Source organism: Carassius carassius, chromosome 3 (genome assembly GCF_963082965.1).
Source record: "Carassius carassius chromosome 3, fCarCar2.1, whole genome shotgun sequence".
Lineage (NCBI taxonomy): Eukaryota > Metazoa > Chordata > Actinopteri > Cypriniformes > Cyprinidae > Carassius > Carassius carassius.
Window position 1 is genome coordinate 16,138,105 of NC_081757.1, and position 22,334 is coordinate 16,160,438.

The 22,334-nt window shown below is 38.0% G+C and overlaps 2 protein-coding genes across 2 annotated transcripts; both read right to left on the reverse strand.

Moving 5' to 3' along the window:
- Positions 1-251: 251 nt before the first annotated feature.
- On the reverse strand, positions 252-7,438 carry smad6a (SMAD family member 6a). Its single transcript, XM_059531056.1, has 4 exons — positions 6,097-7,438; positions 4,986-5,042; positions 4,770-4,847; positions 252-1,019 (listed from the first exon to the last, which is right to left on the reverse strand). Exons 1-4 carry the CDS (start codon positions 6,788-6,790, stop codon positions 478-480), a joined length of 1,371 nt encoding a protein of 456 aa, XP_059387039.1. The 5' UTR covers positions 6,791-7,438; the 3' UTR covers positions 252-477.
- A 12,376-nt stretch (positions 7,439-19,814) lies between these two features.
- crybgx (crystallin beta gamma X) lies at positions 19,815-21,666 on the reverse strand. The gene is made up of 6 exons (XM_059522626.1): positions 21,560-21,666; positions 21,120-21,168; positions 20,739-20,860; positions 20,422-20,557; positions 20,155-20,294; positions 19,815-20,050 (listed from the first exon to the last, which is right to left on the reverse strand). Exons 1-6 carry the CDS (start codon positions 21,601-21,603, stop codon positions 19,918-19,920), a joined length of 624 nt encoding a protein of 207 aa, XP_059378609.1. The 5' UTR covers positions 21,604-21,666; the 3' UTR covers positions 19,815-19,917.
- Between the last annotated feature and the right edge of the window lie 668 nt (positions 21,667-22,334).

The following is a 22,334-nucleotide window of genomic DNA, read 5'->3' on the forward strand; positions in this document are numbered from 1 at the left end:
TCTTTGAATGTGGTTGCAACTTGCATTGTCTTTATTGTCAGGTGAAACATAATAGGCTCTTTGTGAATATTTGGATGCTGTTGTTCTAATTAGTATTTGTCATTCCAAATAAAATAATCAAATGTGTGTGTGTGTGTGTGTGTGTGTATGTATATATATATATATATATATATATATATATATATATATATATATATATATATATTTGTACAGTATTACAAGATATGTAAATTCCACACAGAACTCTGAAATGCATTTCTTTTGTTTTTATTTCCTCTGTCCATCCATAAAGACATTGCACCATACATAAATAATTATGTTGTAAAAATGACTCAGTATTTACAAGTATTCCATATAATACGTTTATATAAAACTTTATATTAAATTTAGATAGATTACATTTGGATTGTGGCTGTGGGTGTCTGAGCGTTTGTGGTAAGAGCAATGTATATGTCTGCATTTGTTTATGTGTATACATTATCTGTGGTTGTTCAGTAAAATCTCTAACCAGCATGGGCATGACGTAATAAATTGTCTTGAGTAGCATGGTCCCCAGCCCTTGGCAAAACTGATCCTCACACTGTTTGGGTCGTATGGCCCTTCCATGTGCACCAACTCGCTGGGGAGTTGAATTTGGCACGACTTCTCATAGTCAAAAACCTTTATGGAGTAGCCTGGCATGACTCTCCTCACAGTCAAACTCAGGTAGGGGTGATGTTCCAGAGTCGGGGAATTCACAAAAATAGGATGCTGACTGCGGTTGTAGGCCCAAACTCCATCTGGCTCTTTGCTGAGGAGGATGCCATGTCCGATCTTGCCACGTGTGCGCTGGACGGTTGTGGAACGCGGAGAGACGGGGAGCAGGCCCAAGCACAAGCCTGTACCCTGAGGTAGGTCATAGAAGATGCTAAGAGAGGTGTCATGAACTGGGTACAGACGGCCCACACGTGTACGAAGCTCCCAGTATGCCACGTTACACCAGTGGTTCTGAGCCCGGGAGGAAGGAGACATACTGGCATCTGTGGAGTGAAAAAAAACTAAAACATAAGAAACTTGATTTTCAAAAAAAAAAAAAAAAAATATTATTTAAAGTATATGAAACAGTGTCATGATTATTATTGTTGTTGTTAGTATTACTAACAATAATACTGGATAGCAATGATTTTAACAATGTTGCTATAATCTGTCATGTATTGTCCCTATTAAATCAACTAATTAATCAAATAAATTTGCTTTTTTCTGTAAATAAATAATATATATTGAAATTGAATTAATTTAATAAAACTGTAAAAGTTATTTCACTTATTTTCTTTTTTTATTTGTCCAAATTTGAGGCTGATTAGTAAAAAATATATAATTATTTTTGTGGTTGAGGTTGATATTACTATAATACTGGATAATAACGATTAAAGCAGTGTTGCTATAATTAGAGATAAGCATTTTTATAAAATTATTAAAGTCAGTATACATTTTTTTTTTTAATTTTATTGTCAAGTTACAACAGATTTTGTGTTTCCGAAAGCCACCAGTGCACCAGGGACATGCTTATTTCTTCAGTAATGTGCTGTTGTGTCAAGTAATGTTTTGACCACTCTCATATCAGCTCCCTCATACAGTACATGTGCACTCTCTAAATCTCCAATTCTATCAGGAGGATTCGAAACTGAAGAAGCAACGACCCCCACTAACAGGCCTAAAATCTGTCATCTCTGACTCTAACACCCCCCCGCTCCTGCCTCAGCATTCCTCTCTCCCCGCGCGGGGCCACAAGGGCCCCCTCTCCCCCTCCGAGGGCCAGCATTCAGCTCTCTGACCACTCAGTGAAGGCTCGCGACCCCCTGATCCCCCAGCCGCCAGCCTATCCAGTTTGATTAACTCAAACACAGACTGATGGCATTATTTTGCTTCACAGGCTCTATTGAGAGAGAAGATCTAAAGCTCTGGGCCTGTGCCCTCATTCTGCTCAGCCTCAACCCTCTCTGGCCCAAACAGACAGCAGAGGACACACTGTTAATGAAGTAAGTTTTGTTTAAGGAGGGGTACGGAAATACACGATCATTATCTTAGACTCTCTGGCCTTAGCAAGTACTTTCAAATACATAAAAAAGGATACGCAATAAAAAAGACAAAAGAAGGACATCATTTTCATAAAGATTTGCATAAAACTTCATGGATTTAGAGTAAATACAATGGAAAAATGATGCAACATTGGAAATCAATGCAAAAGACCTATCAGATGTCAGTGGAAACAAATTTTTTCATCTGATTTTCATAGAGTGGCTCATTGCTTAAGTTTCATGTTTAACTCCCTTCAATCATATGCAAAAACAGGCAAATTACATATTTGCTGGCTAGTTTAATTCTGTAAGCAATGCTATGGTGTATGATAATGTTTAGGAACGTTCAACCTCTCCTTTAGAAAGTTTTCTGTTTTGCATGCACAGTTGTTAGTGCCTGCAAAAGCATTCTTGGTGCTTGTGTGCCTAGCCTAAACCAACACCACAAAATGAGGGGGGAAGGAGAGGATGGAGTCTTGTCTGTCCTGCTGTGCCAAATATTAGATCTCCCTCCACATATTAGACCCTTCCACTGAGCCAGTGAATAGTGGGGGAGCTTAGAGGGGTGATAATGGAAATGCCACGATGAGAACTGCCAAAGAACTCTACTTCCAGTATTTTCACAACTCTAGAACAATAGCAGTGGTCGAAATTGTTCGGCTGCAAAAGTAAGACAACAATTTTCTTTCTTTCTGTTCAACTAAAGATTTATTCTAAAATAACACTTGAAGGGGCAATTCACCCAAAAATGTTACTTATATCATCATTTACTCTTGCCCTTGTTTAAAACATGTATGACACAACGTTTCTTCTGTGAAGCATCAAAGACTTTTTTTTTATGTAAATCCATACAGTGAAAGTCATTGGGGACCCCATATAGACAAAACAATCAAAACATCCTTTAAAACATAACTCATTCGTGCTCTCAAGAATAAAGTAAGTCATACATGTTTGGAATGACATGAGGGTGAGTAAATGATGATATAATTTTCATTTTTGGATGAACAATCCCATATGCTTCATTTTTAGTGACATAATACATGAAAGTCAGGCACAGGCACACACACATTTCTTTATACTGAGGGGTATAATTGTAGAAGTATCTTTCTTTCTTTGGCAAGCCATATTGCTGCTCATTCCAATGGATGATGAATTTGTGGTAAGAGAACTGACTGCATATTGATCCCTATCTAAGATGAAGCTAACAGCTTGTGTCAGGATGAAAAAGCAAAATGATTTCTCCCTGTCACAATACTGAGGAGAAACTGAGAGGAATATGCAGACAGACACGTGCAATCACGCATTAATGCAATTACAATAAATCAGCCCCCAAAAAAAGAAAAAGTAACTAGATCTAAAAAGCCTTAATATTCGTGTCCCTTAAAAAACAGGGGCAAATAATTTTCCAACAATTGATAGAGTTGTTCTTTGTCAACATCTGTAAAGAATCTCTGCAGAGACAGGCAGGATTTCATTAGTTAAATTGCGTGTTGGCCTGCGCTCTGTCAGGAAGAGGGGAAGCCACAGTGAAGCCTGTAATTTAAACCTTATTTTAAAATGCGACTGGCTGGCTGTGCCAGGGCTTGCATTGCAAAACTCAGCAGGAAGCAACAACATGAATATAATGGGGGAAAGAACGTATGTGACACACCGAAAGAGGATCTTGTTCCTTGTCTCCAGAGCTCTATATGTTGGGTAATAATAAGTAAAGAGCTGTGAGACACACTGCAGATAAGAGCTCAGGAGGCCCTGAGTCCCCCAGTCAGCATCCTGACAAAACTGCCCATTGTTGCTCATAATCTAATTTTGACTCGGTGCTGAAAAGTTGGTGGATGACGTCTAAGATGTTTTAGCTATTTGCATACGGCACATCTAGATATCACATTCAAACTGGAGAAAGTCAACAATTATGTGAATTAATCTCCAGAGAAAAGTGTAACGTGTTCATCATATTAAAAATACCCTTGAACATAGAAGTAACAAAATAGAGACAACCATAAATCATATGGCTACATAACACTACAGAAACAAAAGCAGCGAAGGAAAGCAACAACGTCACTACTTCAAGAACCATTAATTAAGCCCTGAGAATTTACTTTTGGACTTGTAGGTGAATGTACGTATGTACAAAAGAGAGAGAGGAATGCTTAGCTGACCAAATGCTAACAAAAAATAACATGGATAAGCTAACCATTTTACATGTAGCAGCTCTGAGAATAGCCATTAGGTCCAAACCAAAGCATCACATTCAACACACTAACATTATTTATTAAAAAAGACGACTGTTTTTGAAAGAAGTCTCTTATGCCAACCATGTCTGCATTTTCAATAATAATAATAAAAAAGTAAAAGCAGAAATACTGTAAAATATAATTACAATATGAAATAACCGTTTTCTATATTTATATACTTAAAATTATTTTTATTGATTTAAAATGGAATATATTTGAATGTATTCATGTGATAGCAATGCTGAATTTTCAGCAGCATAACATTTGGTGCTAATTATTAATGCTCAAAATGGTTGTTCTGGTTAACATTTTTCTGGAAACTTCGATTCGATGAACAGAACGTTCAAAAGAATAGCATTTATTTGAATGAGAAATCTTTCACAACCTTTTAAGTGTAGCATAAGCATATGTATAATACATTTGATTTACTGAACACACTTTTTCCCCTTTTAAATGCATTAATTTACATTTGCACACCAACCTGAATAGTCCAGCGTCATGTCACCAAGTGAACACGTGGCTTCGGTTTCTATGTAAGGCAGCACTTGGAGGGAAGAATCTGCAAAATAACAAGACGAAAAATTTAACCTTTTCTCCATTTGACTGCTGAGAAAAACATGACATATAGGGCTAAAATATAATTTGTTATTTCAAGGAATCTTTGCTTACTTAAAGTGAGAAAGACAAAATTACTTACTCAGTGGCTTTTGATCTGGTAAGGGGGAGAAATGGGAGTAGGGAGGAGGCGGTGTGTCTGAAAATAGGAAGAACTGAGTTAAAGTTTTCTTTAAATTAAGCATCCCTTTAAAGCTGAACACATCTCTGACTTTTCAAGGCTATATGATCAGACCTAGACTTAAAGATCTAATACTGTAACAGCACTTGGCACAGTTTCTCTCGAATTTCTACAGCAAATGAGAACGTTCCCAGCTGGTATGGAAATAACAGGTGAAGAAGAGCATCCATCAAAAGACAATGGATGTTTCGTCATGTGCCACGAATGCATGGAATCCAATCAAAAGTGACCTGTTCTGAATCACTTTATAACAGTGGGTGGAAACACTGCAATTTTGCTAAAGCAGAGAACTAAAAAACTTCATGGAAAACACTTAAAGTATCAGATTTTGCTTTTAAACTATTAACTATTAATTATTAGTGTTGGTGCTAATGGACTGTAGTAACATTATTTATGCATGTCAAGGTCTCATGTACTTTAGTATCCAATTCATACTGCTTTAGACATTTACTTTAGATGTATGGTTGTGCATTCACTAAACCAGCATGTTACATTTTTACAGTGTATTCTTTCTTGATTCTCTACAAAGACAATTGTTTAATCAATTCTTTATCTGCAACTGTTCATTTTTTTTATACACAATGTTAGGGTAGTGTTTTTTTGTGAATAGGGAGGGAGCAGAGAAATCGAGAATCCCAGAGGGATTCTAGTTGGGAATTCCACTTCCTGAACAGGAGTATCACTGTCCAACTCCCCTCCCTATCATTCACATTAGTATTTATATTAGTTTTTCCTGATTTGATACTGATTTGATGCTACAGAAAACACGTAAGAGAGTTTGCTGGTCTCCACTAGTTTGAAATAGTCTTATATGGTTTAAGATGGTCTCCTGGCCTGGGTAAACATGGACTTCCGAAAAGTGCCCAAAACTCCTCTAGAAGCATCAAACAGACCAGCCTGGATTGGTTGGGAGACCAACTAAGACCAGCAAACAAGCAGGGCTGAAAACACACTTCAAATGGACAGTATAGCAATTTTAGCTTTGACCAAAAACATTCAGAGGTTTCCTTACCATCCTTGACTGGTCCACAGACGCGGCTGTAGTGATGGGGGTTGCAGCAGAGGGTCTGGCTGTCCTCTGCCCTAAAGCTCTGACAGTGACTGAGCGGTTTGAGGAGAGAGGAGAGCTGCAGGTCCGGCCAGCGGAAGAGTCGACACAGCAGGTACTGTGGAGACACCAGCTGACCTCCAATTCGCACTTCAGTCTGTGAAACCAGAACACATCCACTTGGCATCCCGCCTTGAGACTCCACAGCTTCCAGTAAAACATCCAGAGACTTCTCTTTCAACTTTTTAAGAAATGCATAACTGCACTTCTTGAGTTCTTGCTCAGTCACGGCACCATTTTTAAGTTCCCTGCCACTTAGACTGCTATAGTTGTTGTGATTCCTATGTTCAAGGCGACAAACCAGTCTGTTTTTGCCTCTGGGGAGTTCGCTAAACAAACAGCATGTTACCGTCCTGTCCTCGCTACCCTCGTTGAGGGGTCCATCGTGCTCAATAAGGATCCCCGGTTCCTCTCGTTCCTCTACGCGTTTGCTAAAGGAGCCTGCATTGTTTCCCGGTGCGTATTCCGTTCTTGCGATTTTCTCGGGGTTGCTGTCATTCCAGTCATCCGGACCACCATCGCCCCCTTCTTTACCTGCGGTGACCAAACGGCTTCTCCAGAGTCGCCGAACCAGACCCGTGCGTCTCGTCCTGAACATACGACAATTTAAACAGTTTGCATCGGTTTTTCCTATGTTTGGTCAGAGCCGCGGAGACTCCAAACGCTCGTGCGCTCGCAGTACGACATCAATGATCTGTGCTCACATGCACAGCCAAGCAGAGCCTGAGCAAAACCCAACATTAGACTCCGCTGCTACAATATATCAGCACTGTAGCAAATAGATAGCTATAATAATGATAGTGCGGTGCATCCAATCTGTAAACATTCCCCAACACTACGAGAAACTTCTTGTTGAACAATACGAAATGCACGACATGCAGAAAAAAATCTTCGACAATCTCCCAAACAGAGCTTTTTTTACCAAGCAAACCTTCTTCAGCAGTTTAATGACGCCGAGCACATGAATGGATCACAATAATTCTTATTCATGTTCCACGCGCTCCTCGCGGAAGAAAATGATTGTGTTGCGACGGGGCAAAGTGGTCGTTCCGGGTGGATAGACGGACGTTAGATGTCTTGAGGTTTCGTTCCGTGTTTCGAGCGAGATTAATGGGATTCTTCGATGGTCTTTCGCCGTTTCACTCTCTTTCTTCTTCAGATACACACACACGGGGCCCCCGAGGAGAGCAGTGGAGCCATTGGTTGATTCCCATCATGTGCTTGTCTAGACACTTTGGCGGCTGCGAGCCGCGCTGATTGTTGCGCAAACACAGTATCAAGTTTCCGAACTCTTAAAGGAGCAACATGTACCTGTGTGTGTGTGTGTGTGTGTGAGCGCGAGCGCGAGCGCTGTGGCAGCGACAGAACATCAAAATGTTACTGCTGCAATGATTGTGATTGTGATAATGAATTCAGTAGAATAAGATCTCGTTTTTATTATTAATTTATGTAGTTATGTTTTACCATTTTAAAATACTACTAGTAGTAGGCCTCTTACCACCACACTATATTAATTGTTGTACATATTATATAATTATATGTATAGGCTAAAAAAACAAACATCTGAAACCCCTTGTGGCAAACTGTCAGCATCAAAAGCAAGAATCCTTGGGCTTTCTCCCTTCACTTATCATAGGGGTGATAACTGTTGTAGCCTGGCGTCAGGCTAATAATTGCAGCTACTCCCATTAAGTCTCTTAGATAGTCTATCAGCAGAAGTCTGGAGCAGAGAGACAGAGAGACCAGCATCAAACCACCCCCCAAAATATCCCCAGTCCATCCAGTCCGGACAGACGTGGGCTTGTTGATGGGGTCTAGCAAGACCCAACAGGAATAGCATGTCAACAAGCCCCTTATTCCTAATGGACCTCAGGGAAAGAGGCGAGACAGTGGGAGACAGAAAAAGAGAGCACTCACATCCCTTAAGGCATTTCCTCGGGTCCATACTCCATTCTGGATGGCGCTAGTGCCATGAATACTGCCAAAATGCTCTAGAGACAGAAACAAAGTCAAAATACATTCAGATGACACAAGTGCAACTAATATAGGCTGAAGACTGGATGAGTTGATGAAAATGTCTCAAAATCAATTGAATGCACAATGCGACAATGTAAAGAAGCTGTGTGGTAAAGACCTTATTTCTGACTGCTGGTGTGGCCTATGGTAGCAGGAGGTCATAGCCACAGACAGACATTAACAGTGTAATCTGTCTCCTGTGGAAAGTTCTGGCAGTCAAAACGAGAGTTTCGGCAAGGAAATTTCGGAGACAGCCCGAGACTTAAATGAATGTCTGCTGTGTCAATGTGATGCTTCTACGTGGCAGGAGTATGTGCATATGAAAAGCAAAATTGAATATCCTTAACAAAAGCAGAATTTTTTTTTCTGTATTTGACAATATTAACTAACATTAACAATGACAAATGCATTTATTACAGTAGTTATTCATCTTTGCTGACAACACAGATTACTGTTGTTCATTATTAGCTCAGGTCCATAAATGTTTTTAAAGGGACAGTTCACCTAAAAAATTAAAATTCTTTCATCATTTTTTCATTGTCATGTTGTTCCAAACCCATAGGACTTTAATCTTAATCTCTGAAATATAGAGGTTTCTGTCCCTCTTTGGAAAATCCAGGTAACCAAAACTTTAAAAAGGTTATTATGACTCATAAGGCATAAAGGTCAAAAGGCAAAAAACAAATCTGTGGTTAAATCCAAGTCTTGTGAAGAGATATGACAGCTTTAAATGATGAACATATCAATATAGTCTTTTTTACATCTAAATTAAAAAAAAAAAAAATATATATATATATATATATATATATATATAGCACTTCACACATGGTAAACACAGAAGCTCAAATATTCTAAAACAAACTTCATTGGTTTTCATGCGTTACACTCACATTACGCATACAGAAGCTTCTGTATTTACAAAATGTGATCCGGTCTGTTTGTGTGTTTATATGTAAATAAAAGCCTAAATTCATCATTTACAGCCATCATATCTCTTCACAAGACATGGATTTAACCACTCGATTCATTTGGATCCATTCAATCCGTTTTACAATGTCTTTATGACCTTTTTGGATCTTCTAAGTTCTGGTTACCTAGACTTTCAATAGAGGGTCACAATTTCTAAACTAAGATTAATAAATGCTTTTCATTGTTGGCTCATCTTAACTTATGTAGTTAACTATTGAACTTCATTGTAAATTGTAAACGTTTTTCATCATGCTGTACCAACATCTTTGTTGCAGTGTATTTACGTTGCCACAATAATTAACAGCATGTCCTTTCTACACTAGTCAACATTTGAAGTGGATCAAAACCTTTCATCAAAGTTGTCCTAAAACCAAAATGCGTTCCTGCCTTAGGACAACTTTGATTAACTTTTTTTATCCACTTCACATGTACTAAAGTACATGATTGATTGTGTTTTAAGAATTTATCCAGAAAATCTTTTTCAGCAATATATACAGCAAAAAAATATAGTGATACCACATCAGCAAAAGTTGACCACAGCAGGCAATCAACAATAAATTTATGTTTCTGTGAAGTTATTTAAACTAGCACTATTTTGCCACATTACCTTTACAAATAAAATATATCTGCTTTTATCCAATAAACAACAGTTAATATCGAGTACATCAGACACTGTGTATGGCCATTTATATTGTCTGTTTTTGCAGTTAAGTTGTTTCATCCCTGAATGAATTTGAACAGTCAGTCGGTTGATAAAACGATTCAAATGTTTCTCTTATACAGTCACTTGCTTTGCTCCTGAATGAGTCTTTTTAATAAATCAGTTAAGTGAATGATTCAAATTACTCATTCCTAAGGATAGTCATTGGCCACCACCTACTGGCATAATGATGTGACCTTCAGAAACAATAACTGAAAAACTAGACCAGAACTGTCATTATAAAATAAATGAGTCAGAAAGAATATTCATCATTGCTGGTTTTCATTTATGTTTTTAATCCAAATTATTTTAATTAAATAAAACATATAATGCATATTTTTTTATATATAATATTACAAAAATGCACTCTCTAGACCAGAATATTCTGTTCTTCAACACTAACACTACATGGAAAAAAAACTGTTTTAAGCAAATAACATCACAAAGAGTTGCTTTATTTACTTAGATTCATTAAAAGAACACAGAAAGAACAACCGACAACCAACAATTATACAATTTATTCTTGTAGTTAAACAGCATATCTGAGGAATACGTATTTCAGATTGTTTCCTCTTTGAATACACAACAGTCTCTGCCTCGCTGTGCAAAGCTGACTCCTTCCATTCACTTTGTGTGTTTTATAAGCATGCCTGTTGTTGGCTCTACGAGCGAAAAGAGAATATCTCAGAACCCAAGGAAGGAAGTGGGCTAAAAACAGAGGAAAGGGAGAGAAACTCAGCGAGATCAGACCACTCTGTTGCTGAGCTGATTGTAGTCTAGTCTAGTCTCAGAGCGCCTGGCGCCGATGAAGCAGGCCATAAACTTCCAGACGATAGAGAGAGAGAGAGAGATAGAGCTCTTACTCTTACTTGTGCGAGTAAACAAAGAGTTTACTTCACTTAGTGTGCAATTGACTTTGCATTTGTGCAGCACAGTCGATGCAAATAAAGTTATCTTGTGCCTCGTCATTTCAAAACTATTATCTTCACAGTGGCACACAAGACTAAATGATTACAATAAGACAGGTAAAAATGCACACAGCTGTGGACCTCTGCTGAGATTCAAGTATGCTTCAGGAGGGGGAAAGAAAGGAAAACAGAGACAGAGATGTACAAACACAGACAGAGAGATATGAAGATTACAAGTGTTTGTGTTCATCAGTAAACCTGCATAACCAGAGACAGGCGTGTCCCGTCAACAGTAATAGACTTTGCATGCATCTGTGCCAACCGGTGTTTACGTCAGTGGGTACAAAGACTACATCTTATCTCCAGGAGAGAGACGCAGAGAAAGAGAGGAAGAGGACGGAAAAGGGAGAAGACCATTCCAGGGGCCAGCAGGGCTCCTTGGGGTGAGCTGAATTAAGTAAGAGATCGAGAAAGAGAAACGGAGAGAGCGAGGGGCGGAGAGGAGAGTGTAAATCAATGAAGGAGATTTGAGACAGGAAGACTATGGCGTCAGTACAGGCTGGAGATAAGGGCTTCAGTTCCATACACAAACACACTTGTTCTACTGGGCCGAACAGCTACACATACTTTGTCTCACGGTCAAGTGACCAGACACGCACAGGGCCTCTCTTCTGGTGCTTTCCATCACCGCTCATGCACTGCTAAGGGAGTTTATGCTCCTTGGTGCTCCTTGACTTCCCATGTTGAAATGACTCCCACTGTAATTATGGTTAGTACTTTTTTATTTCTTTATTGTATGTGAGATGATTTTTACTTTTTCACTCAAAACACACAAAAGTCATTCAGGCCGGTTTTACTTGAAACATACAAGTTATACTGATGGTTTGTTTTGCTTCTCTATTTTCTCTGCCTGTACAGTCTCTTAATATAAAGTTGAACTCTGTCAAAACAGTAACAAAAGATTGGCTGAACTTGCATGCAGTTTATCCTTAAATAAGCAAGATTCACAACACTATAAGGTGAGGAAACATGGGCCTGACTGAGAAACATGTGAGTCTGGCCAGGGGTCAGAGGAACTTTTCCTCAAAGATAAGCAAGAGAGACAGAGTACATACAGACTTAAGGGAAAAGCTACTTCTTTCAGGAAGAACCCTCTGCTTTGAAAGTAATGTTGACTATAAGTGTAACAAGAATGTGTGTAAGATTTTATGTATGTGTTTGGCTCTGATTTAAACTGACAAAGGAGCAGAAAAAACAGAGGAACTGAACTCCTCTACAACAAAAAAAAAAGAAAAAAAGAAAGAAAATAATATAACTTTAGTTTTTTTCCCTAATTGCTTTCTTTTTGTAATATCTGTATTCTGTTCCTCTTGTGACTTAAATGTTATTTTATGATCATTGTCAACTTCATTATGTTAGCTAAAATACTCATAAATTACTTTCAAGGCTGCATTCTGAGGCATTGAGGTACTATTTTAGGTCCCCTAAAACCGCTGTAGTGTCTTTGGACTGAACATTGATCCGTGAGTAAACTGATCCTGTGTGGCTCTCTTTTTGTGTACTGTATCACAGCACACAACATCCTGAATGCTTCACAGAACAACATTGTCTTCAGTAAAACTACCCAAACATCCTTATAAACCAATTGTTTACAAGTGTTCTCATTAAATGTACACATTACAGTAAAAAGTACTATTTTAGATTATTATATAAACATTTTAACAATATTTAATAAAAATGAAGGTGGGTTTGTGGACTTGCCAAATGAGTGATTGCTAGGACTAAATAAACATGGTCCTCCTAAGTGTTCATTGAGAACAAAATTTAACACATCACAATCATGTTATGGTTATTTATCCTTAAATATCACACATATATGACAACATTGTGCAAAGAGTCCATAACATGCCTTAAAACGGAAAAAGACAGAAAAAGAGACATACATTTATTCTTCCTTTTTTTCTGATTTGTAGGATGGTCATGTAGGCAAAACCTGGCATTCTTTCTCTCCTTAGGAAGTTCTCCACTCTTTAACTTACCAGACTCTTTCTATACAGAGCTGTAAACTCTTGAGAGACCAGGGCATTGGGTAGAAAGCAGTCCCAAATTTTTTGAGTAACAGTTTCTCAGTGACTGAAGATTTCTGAACATGTATCTCCATAAGAGAAGGCTAAAAGTAAAGACAATATTAGTAAATGTAAGGAATAGGTACTGTGGGTAATGAGTTCATGCAATTTGTGTGTATTCCTGCATGTTTCTGGAGGGAATGGGTGGGATGTTTTTATGGTATAATTCATTCAACTCTTTCTAAATCTCTCCCTGATTACTGAATATTGAATTCCCAGCATTTGGCAAGTCAACGACTCTCCCACCAGTTCATAATTCTTGAGAAAAAATGTAAGACCTCAGTGTGAAATGGAGAGAGGGAGAGGATGTGTTTTTGAAGAACGTGGTTTATTTCGCAAGTAATTGCATGTGATTCTTCTACCAACTTCAAAGCGAGTGGATCTGCAGTTCAGGGTTTGGAGGCCAGACCACTACCAGATCGGCTCTCAACTTCCTGTCCCTGCCTGGCTTTGAGCAGAGAGAGGATTTGAGGTAGAAATGTGTGAAATACAGAAGACAGCTTTACAAATATGTTTGTGTCTGTTTCAGGATCAACAAGTTGAACGTTTAACTTAAAAATGTGCTTCATGTTATAACATCCAAATTAACCATTTTTATTCAATTCAAAAGCAATGATATGCCAATGAATATATCAGTACTTGTTAAGGGTCAAATCAAGCAGAAGTAACTGATAAACACAAAAACTGCACTTTCACTATTAACTTGTTTCAGTTTATCCATTTTCATACGAAAGAAGAAGAACGTGCACAATTACAACTGTTTTGGATGTTGCCAGAATGAAAGCCTCACAAATTAACCAATAACAACAGAGAACAGACTGCCCAGAATTTTATTTATTCATTTAGAGTAGGTTTGAGATATTGAGCTTAAAAGTTTTTGCATTCCATTCGACTGTGTAGAAAGAACCTTATTGTTTTTTTAATAAAAATCCCATAATGTATACAACATCTCACATAATTAATCAAATCCTTCTCTATGAACCTTTTTCCTTTCAAGCTTGTTGAAAGTTTTTACTTTGCCTGTATCCGTGACATAGAGCAGTAGCCTATCATATAATTATCATCCATGTGAGATAAGACAAGACATCAGGTGGCCCAGGGAGGAGCATGTCAGATAAAGCTTTATCAGTTTGGGACCGTTTTTATAAGAAATCCAAATATGAGCTATCTAAAAGAAATCTTGGTCCAGACAAACTGGCCGGTTTTATTATCTCTATCTTTATCATCTTAATTCTGATTGTTAAAACATGAGTGCATGGTTAGAGAAAATAAAAACATACTTATGCTTATGCAAAATTAAATAGGCCTATGCAAAATCACTCCAAGTGCCTGAGGTGAACTGTGCTCAGTTTTATTCCCTAGGTCCATGACTGGCACACCACACACACACACACACACACACACACACACACACACACACACACACACACACACACACACACACACACACACACACACACACAACTCTAGATTACAGCTTCATGGTCCCTTTCACAGTCCATAGTTGGGATTGGCAATGACATCTGAATGCAGACCAGCTCTAATTTAAGCATCCACATTTATACGCCCATAATGGGGTCAGTATAAGCGCTTTTGGAGCGGGCCAGAGACTGTCCAGAGCTCTCTTTCCAGAACTAAGGCAATACATTATTCCCAAAACTGCCCAAAGCACTCTTTCCAGAAGGCTATACATTATTGCTATATAAGAGAATGAAGCTTTGCTGCTGAAACTGTTCGTTTTTACATTTTATTCATAACCTATAATGCAAAAATGTTTCATTAATTTCACAGAATTAATGCATGAATTAAATAGGTTTTATAATCTAAGATCATAATGTGCTAATTATATCGGGGTGTATTTTTATGTTTTAATTGACTGTGCATTGGACGAACGTGCAGCACTAAATGTGTTGCATCTAAAACTAATGCCAAAACAACTTTTACAATTACACACACACACACACACACACACACACACACACACACACACACACACACACACACAAAATCCTGAGTGTGAAATAAGGATGGAGGTTTTTGAAATGAACTGGTAGTGCATATCTCTGCAGCCAGGCAAGAGGGCTTTGGCATGTCTGTGTTATTGAGCAAACCACTTTGGCCTGTGTTTGTGTTTGATAGGATCAGGGGCTCAGTGGGTGGCGGAGGACTCTGGTAACTGAGTACTGAGGCTTTAAAAACGACTTGCTGTTTTTTTGGTCTTTTTCTTCAGTCCAGCCTCCAAGCAACCTCCTCGCTGAAGGGAAGGACTTAAATATAAACATCCAAACATGTTCGGGGACTTTTAAAGAGCTTTTTTTTCAGCCTCCACTCTTAATTGGAAACAGACAGTGGCCTTGTATGCAGAGGTGGGGTTAAAGCTCAGACGGTACACTGACAGGCTGCAAATCTCACTCACAATCTTTGATGTGATATCTCACTCGTTTTTGAAACATTTTTTCAAGCAAATTAAAGGTTATATCACTCATTATATCTGTATAAATAAATGCTAGAACATGAGTGTTTCGAAAGAGTGATAATACGTATGGAAATAAAATATTTACTTGAGTTTGAAATTATTTACCTGTTTATTACACAGTAAATCTTCGTCCAAGAAAAATACAGCCTAGTCCATGAAAACATGCAAAGCAATCGGGCTAGTGACAATATGAGCACAGCAACAACATTTCAGTACTTACTGAAGTCCTCTGTGGTCATCATTTTCAATACAGTCGATAACTTAGACACAAGGTGGCGCAAATTTCGTTTGTTTGAATCAATCAAGAGAATCCGCGTGTGATACGTGACATATGAAAGTAGTGCCGGGGTTACTTACCCGTGCGGATTGATACAGTGGTTCTTCGTGTTCCCTTTTAAACAGCCATCAGCTAAAGAAATGAAAAATCAACTAGTTTACTTTCACGAACTTTGCAAAAGTGTTGAAATGTATAGAACTTCAGTCAGTCAGACGATAGAAATGTGTTGAATTTTCAGTCTCTACTTCAGCAACAGCTTTAGAAATCACTTTGCAGCCGGATGGCATTTTTTGTGTTATGAATGTAAATTATTTTATGAAACAATGAAAAACTGAAAAACTTTTGGTACATTTCATATTGCATATTCATGCATGTAGTATAGATAGAGTCAGGACCATTGCAATCAAGTATTCCTGAAAGCAATAAAAAAAAAAAAATAAAAAAAATTAATATTAGCATGATTTCAAATGTCTGTCAGTTTCTTTCTTTTTTGTATCTGTATGGCAGGAATTATGTTGTTTAGGTAATTACTTGGCAACCCTTTAAATACCTCTCAGCTCATCCTTGTGCTCAAAGAGTCATTGCTGATGAGTGAGAGGGAAGTAAGGGAGGCAATCCTGGCATCACTGCAAATTTGTTAGTGCTGGCTGAATGGAGGTGAGTGCACGGGATGCTTAATTGGTCCGGTGTGCATGTGTGCAGGCATTGGTGATAATTGTGGTGCACAGGTGGCCACAGTGGAAGCCTGTCCAAGCTTTGAGTTCATTTCAGGGCCTGGGACAAAAGACAAAAGATTTCAGAGCTCTTTGTTATTGACTGTGGTCTAAGCCTCTGGCAGTCTCTGTGTCCACCTAGACATGAGTTCATGAGTCTATCCTGAAATTTTAAACAAGAGCCTTGATGCAAAGAACAAAACATTGATGTTAAGATCTCATGGTGGTAATTACATGCAGAATACTAACAAGTATCTGCAATCTTTTCAAGCTTCTTCTCCCTTTTTTTAATTTTCAATAAACCATTAGATTTTTTTAAAGTGCATAAAGATAATTAGAACTGCTGAATAATTTTTTTTTTGTAGTTGTGCCAACAGTTTAGTACAGCCCCATGATGATGAGCACAAAACTAGAATGTGTTCTTATGTCCACTGATTTCACATCAAAGCGATTTAAATACATTTTACTGGCATTATAGCAAAAATGCCCCAGTAAAATCTTTCTTGGCGCCTCCTATCAGATATTGTTATCAGATAATGGAGAAATTCCTTCAAACATAGATATGCCATTAGCATTGAGCATGCAGTCTCCCCAGGCATTTCCCTTCTTTGTTGACTGAAAGACCAAAAACATGTTGAAACAAGACGCCACGCTGCAAAGCGGCATGTAGCATCAAGATTTTGCTGATAATCATACTAAAATAGCTTGTCAGACATGAAAGAGTTTGCATTTAAGCCTTGCAGGGTATTTTCTGGTGAGATCATCTTTCTGTAACAGACCAAACGAAATGGCTGAGAGCGCAAGAACATTGTGCATTGATGGAGTGATATCTATGCTGCAAATGAGTCAAAACACAAAGAGTATATAGTATGAAACATGTTAGGATACCTACAACATTCAACTTAAAACAACATAACTAACTTAAAATGTTCAAAAATACATCGGCTATAGAAGATGGGGGAAAACAGGCAAAATCGGAATATTTTTCCAAATGCATTCATATTTTGCATTATACTTTCTCATTTTGTTGTAAATTCAGTGATCAAACTAAATCTCTTCGGTGTCAGTGTAATTTTCCTCTTGAGTCTTAATCAATTAGGTGGAGTTTCCAAAAATAGATAGACCAAAAAAGGAAAAAAAAAATGTTATTGTCTCACTTGAGAGAGTGTGAGTGAATGTCAGTTTTTACTGTTACACTGCTGAAGATCGAGGGTCACACTTGGATAGTAGCTGTTTCATAGGGAAGTACCTAAGGATTTAAAGACTCTGTGATACTGTGTGAACGAAACCAAACTAGACTGAGATAATAACTGCCATTAAGGTGTGCTGTACTGTGAGGTGTGTGCTTGTTTGGCCCTCTGTTGCATAGTACTGTAATTATGTAACATGAGGACTGTGAAGTTTGGCTTATGGATTACAGTAGAGGTAATCACAAAGAGAATAGGAAAAGAGGGCAAACAGCTTTTACAGTACAACCAATGTGTGGTATGTTCGTGTAAACATACAGTACATACCATATAAACACATGCAGAGTAAGAGGGATTCAAAGTCTGATTGTTAAAAAATGACTTACAAGTTGCTGTGTGTGGATGCATATATTTTTGTGTGTTTGTGGGATTGAACTCAAGCATGAGGAATGCTATGTATGGGTGGTCAATTAGTTTATCATTTCAGCTGTGGCCAACTGGCTTACTGGAAAGAAACATAGGATCTTTCCTATTCAACAAGCCAGGCCACCTTCAAGGTCAGACTCTGACTATTTGTTTGTGTGCATGTGTGGTACAGAGGGAACTAGTTTTGTGATGGACTTCCTGCACTGAACTCCAGAAGAAGAAAAAAAATACTGTGTATGCATTCTTATTTGTTCTGTTTAAATCATGGGCCTTAAATGTAAGAGCAAAACAGCTGTATTTGCCAATCATTTTCTATTGCTTACACATACATTTCTGTTTAACGGTTTGAAGTTGGTAAGATTTTTAAGGTTTAAATTCTACTCTTCTCACCAAAGACTGCATTTATTTGATCAGAAATACAACTGCCTTGTTTAACATATTTTGAATTGTAATTTATTCAATGATGCATTTTTTTCAGGATTCTTTGACTAATAGAAAGAAAAACATTTATTTGAAATCGAAATATTTTGTGACACCATAGTTTTGAAAGGTAGGTAATATGTGTATGTTTCAGCATCAGCAGAATCTCAGTGAAATATTAAGTTGTTTTTTTTGTTTTGTTTTAACATATAAATTGTAATTTATTCAGTGATGGGTTTTTTGGGATTCTTTGATTAATAGAAAGTTCAAAAGAAAAGCATTTATTTAAAATATTAATATTTTGTGAAACCAAACTTTTGAAAGGTAGGAAATATTTATGTCTAAGCACTATATAAAATCAGCAGAATCTCTGTGAAATAACGTTTTAATGTTTTTGCTGTTCACTTATATAATATTTTCATTTATATTACAGACTGGCATATAATATTTTCATTTATATTACAAAAGTAACAATATTATATTATACTATATTATAATTTCACTAAACTCCTCATAACTGGATTAATTTTATTTTATTTAAATTTTTACACAACAAATTCTAGGGAACCATTTTCATGTGCTACTATAGTAAAATAGCCACAGTAAGTGCTGCAACAACAGTGGCAACAGTGCAGTCAGCATTAATGGGCACAATACTAGCTGTAACACTAGTTTTATAGAATAAATAAAGTGCCAGTGGTTAACATAATTGTTGTGTCAAACATTTGTTTATAATCACATAAATCTAATTTCACTCTGCGCTCTCTCTCTCTCTCTCTCTCTCTCTCTCTCATTCCCTGTACTTCCTTCTCTGCGGGACATCATCCTAAAGCAGTTTGCATTCTTTCTGCCCCTCCTCTGTGTCTACACTGGTGGGTACCTCCAGGCTGCTGTGGTGACCGTGAGAGAGATGTAGCACAATGTCATCGGCACGACAGGGGCAAAACAACTGCTACTCCCACGACCCACAGAAATACCTCCCCAGCCTTTAGAGAGAGTAAGTCCAACACAGAGCTAAAGCCCGTGTGAATTCCTCAACGAATGCTCAAATACACACAGAAGAGCTCCTCAGCTGCTCTTCGGATCATAGAAGAGAGGGCAAAGCCGTGAGCTCACAGTTCCTATAAGCATCCCACATCCCATCAGGGCAGGACAAAACAGTGCTGTGGCATCCTGGGAACAATCCTGGAGCTGTGCTACAAGACTATCTTAAGATGGTGGTTGCTCTGACATACCAGGTAACAGTAGACCAGACAGGCTGACATTGCAGAAATGTGTTTTACCACCAGAGGGCAACACAACGCTCATTCGTGCATCTGAAAAGCTCCTGAGCTGTTGAAGAACTTTATGATACCTGATGAATTATGTAATTCCTGTTTGATTACTTAAGCACAAACAACAATATGGTCTTTTGCATCAGTTTATTACTAAAATAGGCCTTTTGTGGGGCTGACATATTGTTTGTATGAAGAGCTGACAGATGTGGGTGTTTTTCAGGAGGGTTTGTTTAGCTGAAGCGGACACGGCGAATTGAGCCAATGGTGCTGTTTTGAGCACCCCAGTCAGAGAAGTTGTTGTAGTCCTTCTTCTCCAGGATGTAATGTGCTCCCCTGTAGTTAGGCTCCTGGTACGCCACCCAGCTGTGGTCAGGAGAGAAAGATGGGAAATGTGCACACAGCACTGAATATATACACAGAACAGAATACATAGCTCGGTATTTTAACATAAGTGAATTTGTACTCACGTTCCGCCCATTACTCTTACGGAGGACACTCTGTTAAGGCTGTAACGACTCATTAGGTTGGGGATGTCATCATGGAGCTCTGTCTTCTTGCCCGAAAAAGCTGCCCTCTCAAACAGCTGTGCACGGGGAGGGTTGTTGTCCTAGACCATGAAACACAGGCAAACAAACTATTTGTACATTTATGATTTTGGATCATATCAGTGGAAATTTCAAAGACTTCTACTAATTGTATTGGTTTGAATATTTTATCATTATTGAATGTCTCACTTGTTTCACAGCACGAACAGAGGAGATGTGGTCACCCTGAGCACACCACTTATCAGTGCAGTTGTACTCCCCCCTGTCAAACATGTCCCACAGGTACTGACGTCCACGGAAGTTCTCATGTTCATATGCCACCCATCTACATAAGAACACATGTCACAGTAAAAAACATATCTGAATGGACTTAAACTGGCAAAATGTACACCGAAAGGAAATGCAAAACTGATTTAATGTAGCTATAAAAATGTTTACTGAATGAAGACATGGAGTAATCATTTATTTTACATTTGTCTTGTGATACAAAACGATCATGTACTCACGCTCCACTCTCCACCTGGACAGAGTTGCATCTGTCGGGAAAGTTTTTTTCGCTCAATTTCTGACAGTCAGAGGTCAGGTCCAGTCGCCGACCTGCAAAGTTCCTCTGCTCGAAAAGGGTCACCTGGAAAACACATCCCAAAAAACACGTACATTCAAGTATTTAATAAGCACAAAAAGATTAAAAGTATGTGGGAGAATATAGATATCCTGATCTTAAACTAGCACCTTTTTCAGCTAATTTACAGCTAAAACACCACTAAAAACGCAATAGAAGAAATAAAAAGAGTTGCAAACAGCTGACTGAAAATTCCCTACTCATGAATTATTCATTCACTATGCATGCATAACTAGAAACTATTGCCATCACAATAAACTCTTACCCTCCCACTGGACCCGTAGAAGGCACGTTGGAGCACAGACCCCAGCTTGCTAGGGAAAAAAGTCAAACACTCTTAGCACATTTTTAAACATCAACAATCCAACAATGTCTAGAAAATAAAAAAGAAGCCAGCTCTTTTAAATTGGATTCTATTCTTTCCAAATGTTTATAATATAACATTTAAATTAAACTTCAGCTTTATTTGTTCCATAACAAGGTAAACGTATGTGTGGAACAAATCAGTTTTCCCATTAAAGCATAGCAGTATGTTATTTCAGGGCTGTCTTAATGGTATGGTTGTGATCAGAACTACATATTTCCACAAACAAGTCATGGGTCTTGGTCTTTGATATGTCTTTCTCTGCAATGATTAATACAGTCCTCTTGGGAGGTGCAGGTTGAAACTCAAAAAATTGGTGTCCAAATGCACCGCAAACATACCTGGCTTGTTTGGCTAGTCCGGGGACCTTAGTAAAGATGTTCATGTCAGCTCGTGGTGGCCACTAAGACGGTCCTTAAATACAGCAGGTACATAGAAACAGGGAGTGCTAGAATGCTCATACTCTTTCTGCTGCTCTCTCTGTAGTCTGTCTGTGTATTGATATGCTAAACACATACTGTGTAGTATGCTATGTTTTGTAAAAGCCTTTAGCTATATGTGCATACAGAAATGAAAAGAAATGCACACATACAAAAGCTTAAACACACACACACACACACACACACACACACACACACAAATCCATAGAATATGCAAGAGAACACATGTACATGTTAAACCAACATACACTGAACATATTCTCCTTCATACACACCTAAACACACAACACATGAACATGAAGAGTGCAGTGTCAACACTTTCTGAAACAATTCAACATTCATTTTTAAAGCATGTTGTAACCGTATTCACGTTTGAACTGGGGCAGCAAGTGTTTGAAAGCACAATAACAGACACACATACATATAGGACATATCAATCCAGCCATGATTTTATATTCTATTCATCTATATTTATTATCCTACTTATTTGATTCTAGTAGTAATAGTCTGCACTCTATGCCTCTAACAGCTAAACTACCAATTCTTATTTATTTATTTTGCTCACTTATTTGATATTGCACCCATCATTTATGAAAAAGAATGCTTCAGAAATGCTGGTTCAAATCTGAACATTTTCACCTTTTTTATGGAATAAACTGTATTGTATTTCCCCCTT

Coding starts and splice junctions, on each gene's coding strand:
- smad6a (XM_059531056.1), bottom strand. CDS start 6,790: ATGTTCAGGACGAGACGCACGGGTCTGGTTCGGCGACTCTGGAGAAGC. Junction 5,043..6,096: donor CTGTGGACCAGTCAAGGATG/GTAAGGAAACCT, acceptor TCCTATTTTCAG/ACACACCGCCTCCTCCCTAC. Junction 1,020..4,769: donor CATGACGCTGGACTATTCAG/GTTGGTGTGCAA, acceptor TTCACTCCACAG/ATGCCAGTATGTCTCCTTCC.
- crybgx (XM_059522626.1), bottom strand. CDS start 21,603: ATGAACATCTTTACTAAGGTCCCCGGACTAGCCAAACAAGCCAG. Junction 20,558..20,738: donor GTCCAGGTGGAGAGTGGAGC/GTGAGTACATGA, acceptor GTTCTTATGTAG/ATGGGTGGCATATGAACATG. Junction 20,051..20,154: donor GTAAGAGTAATGGGCGGAAC/GTGAGTACAAAT, acceptor TCCTGACCACAG/CTGGGTGGCGTACCAGGAGC.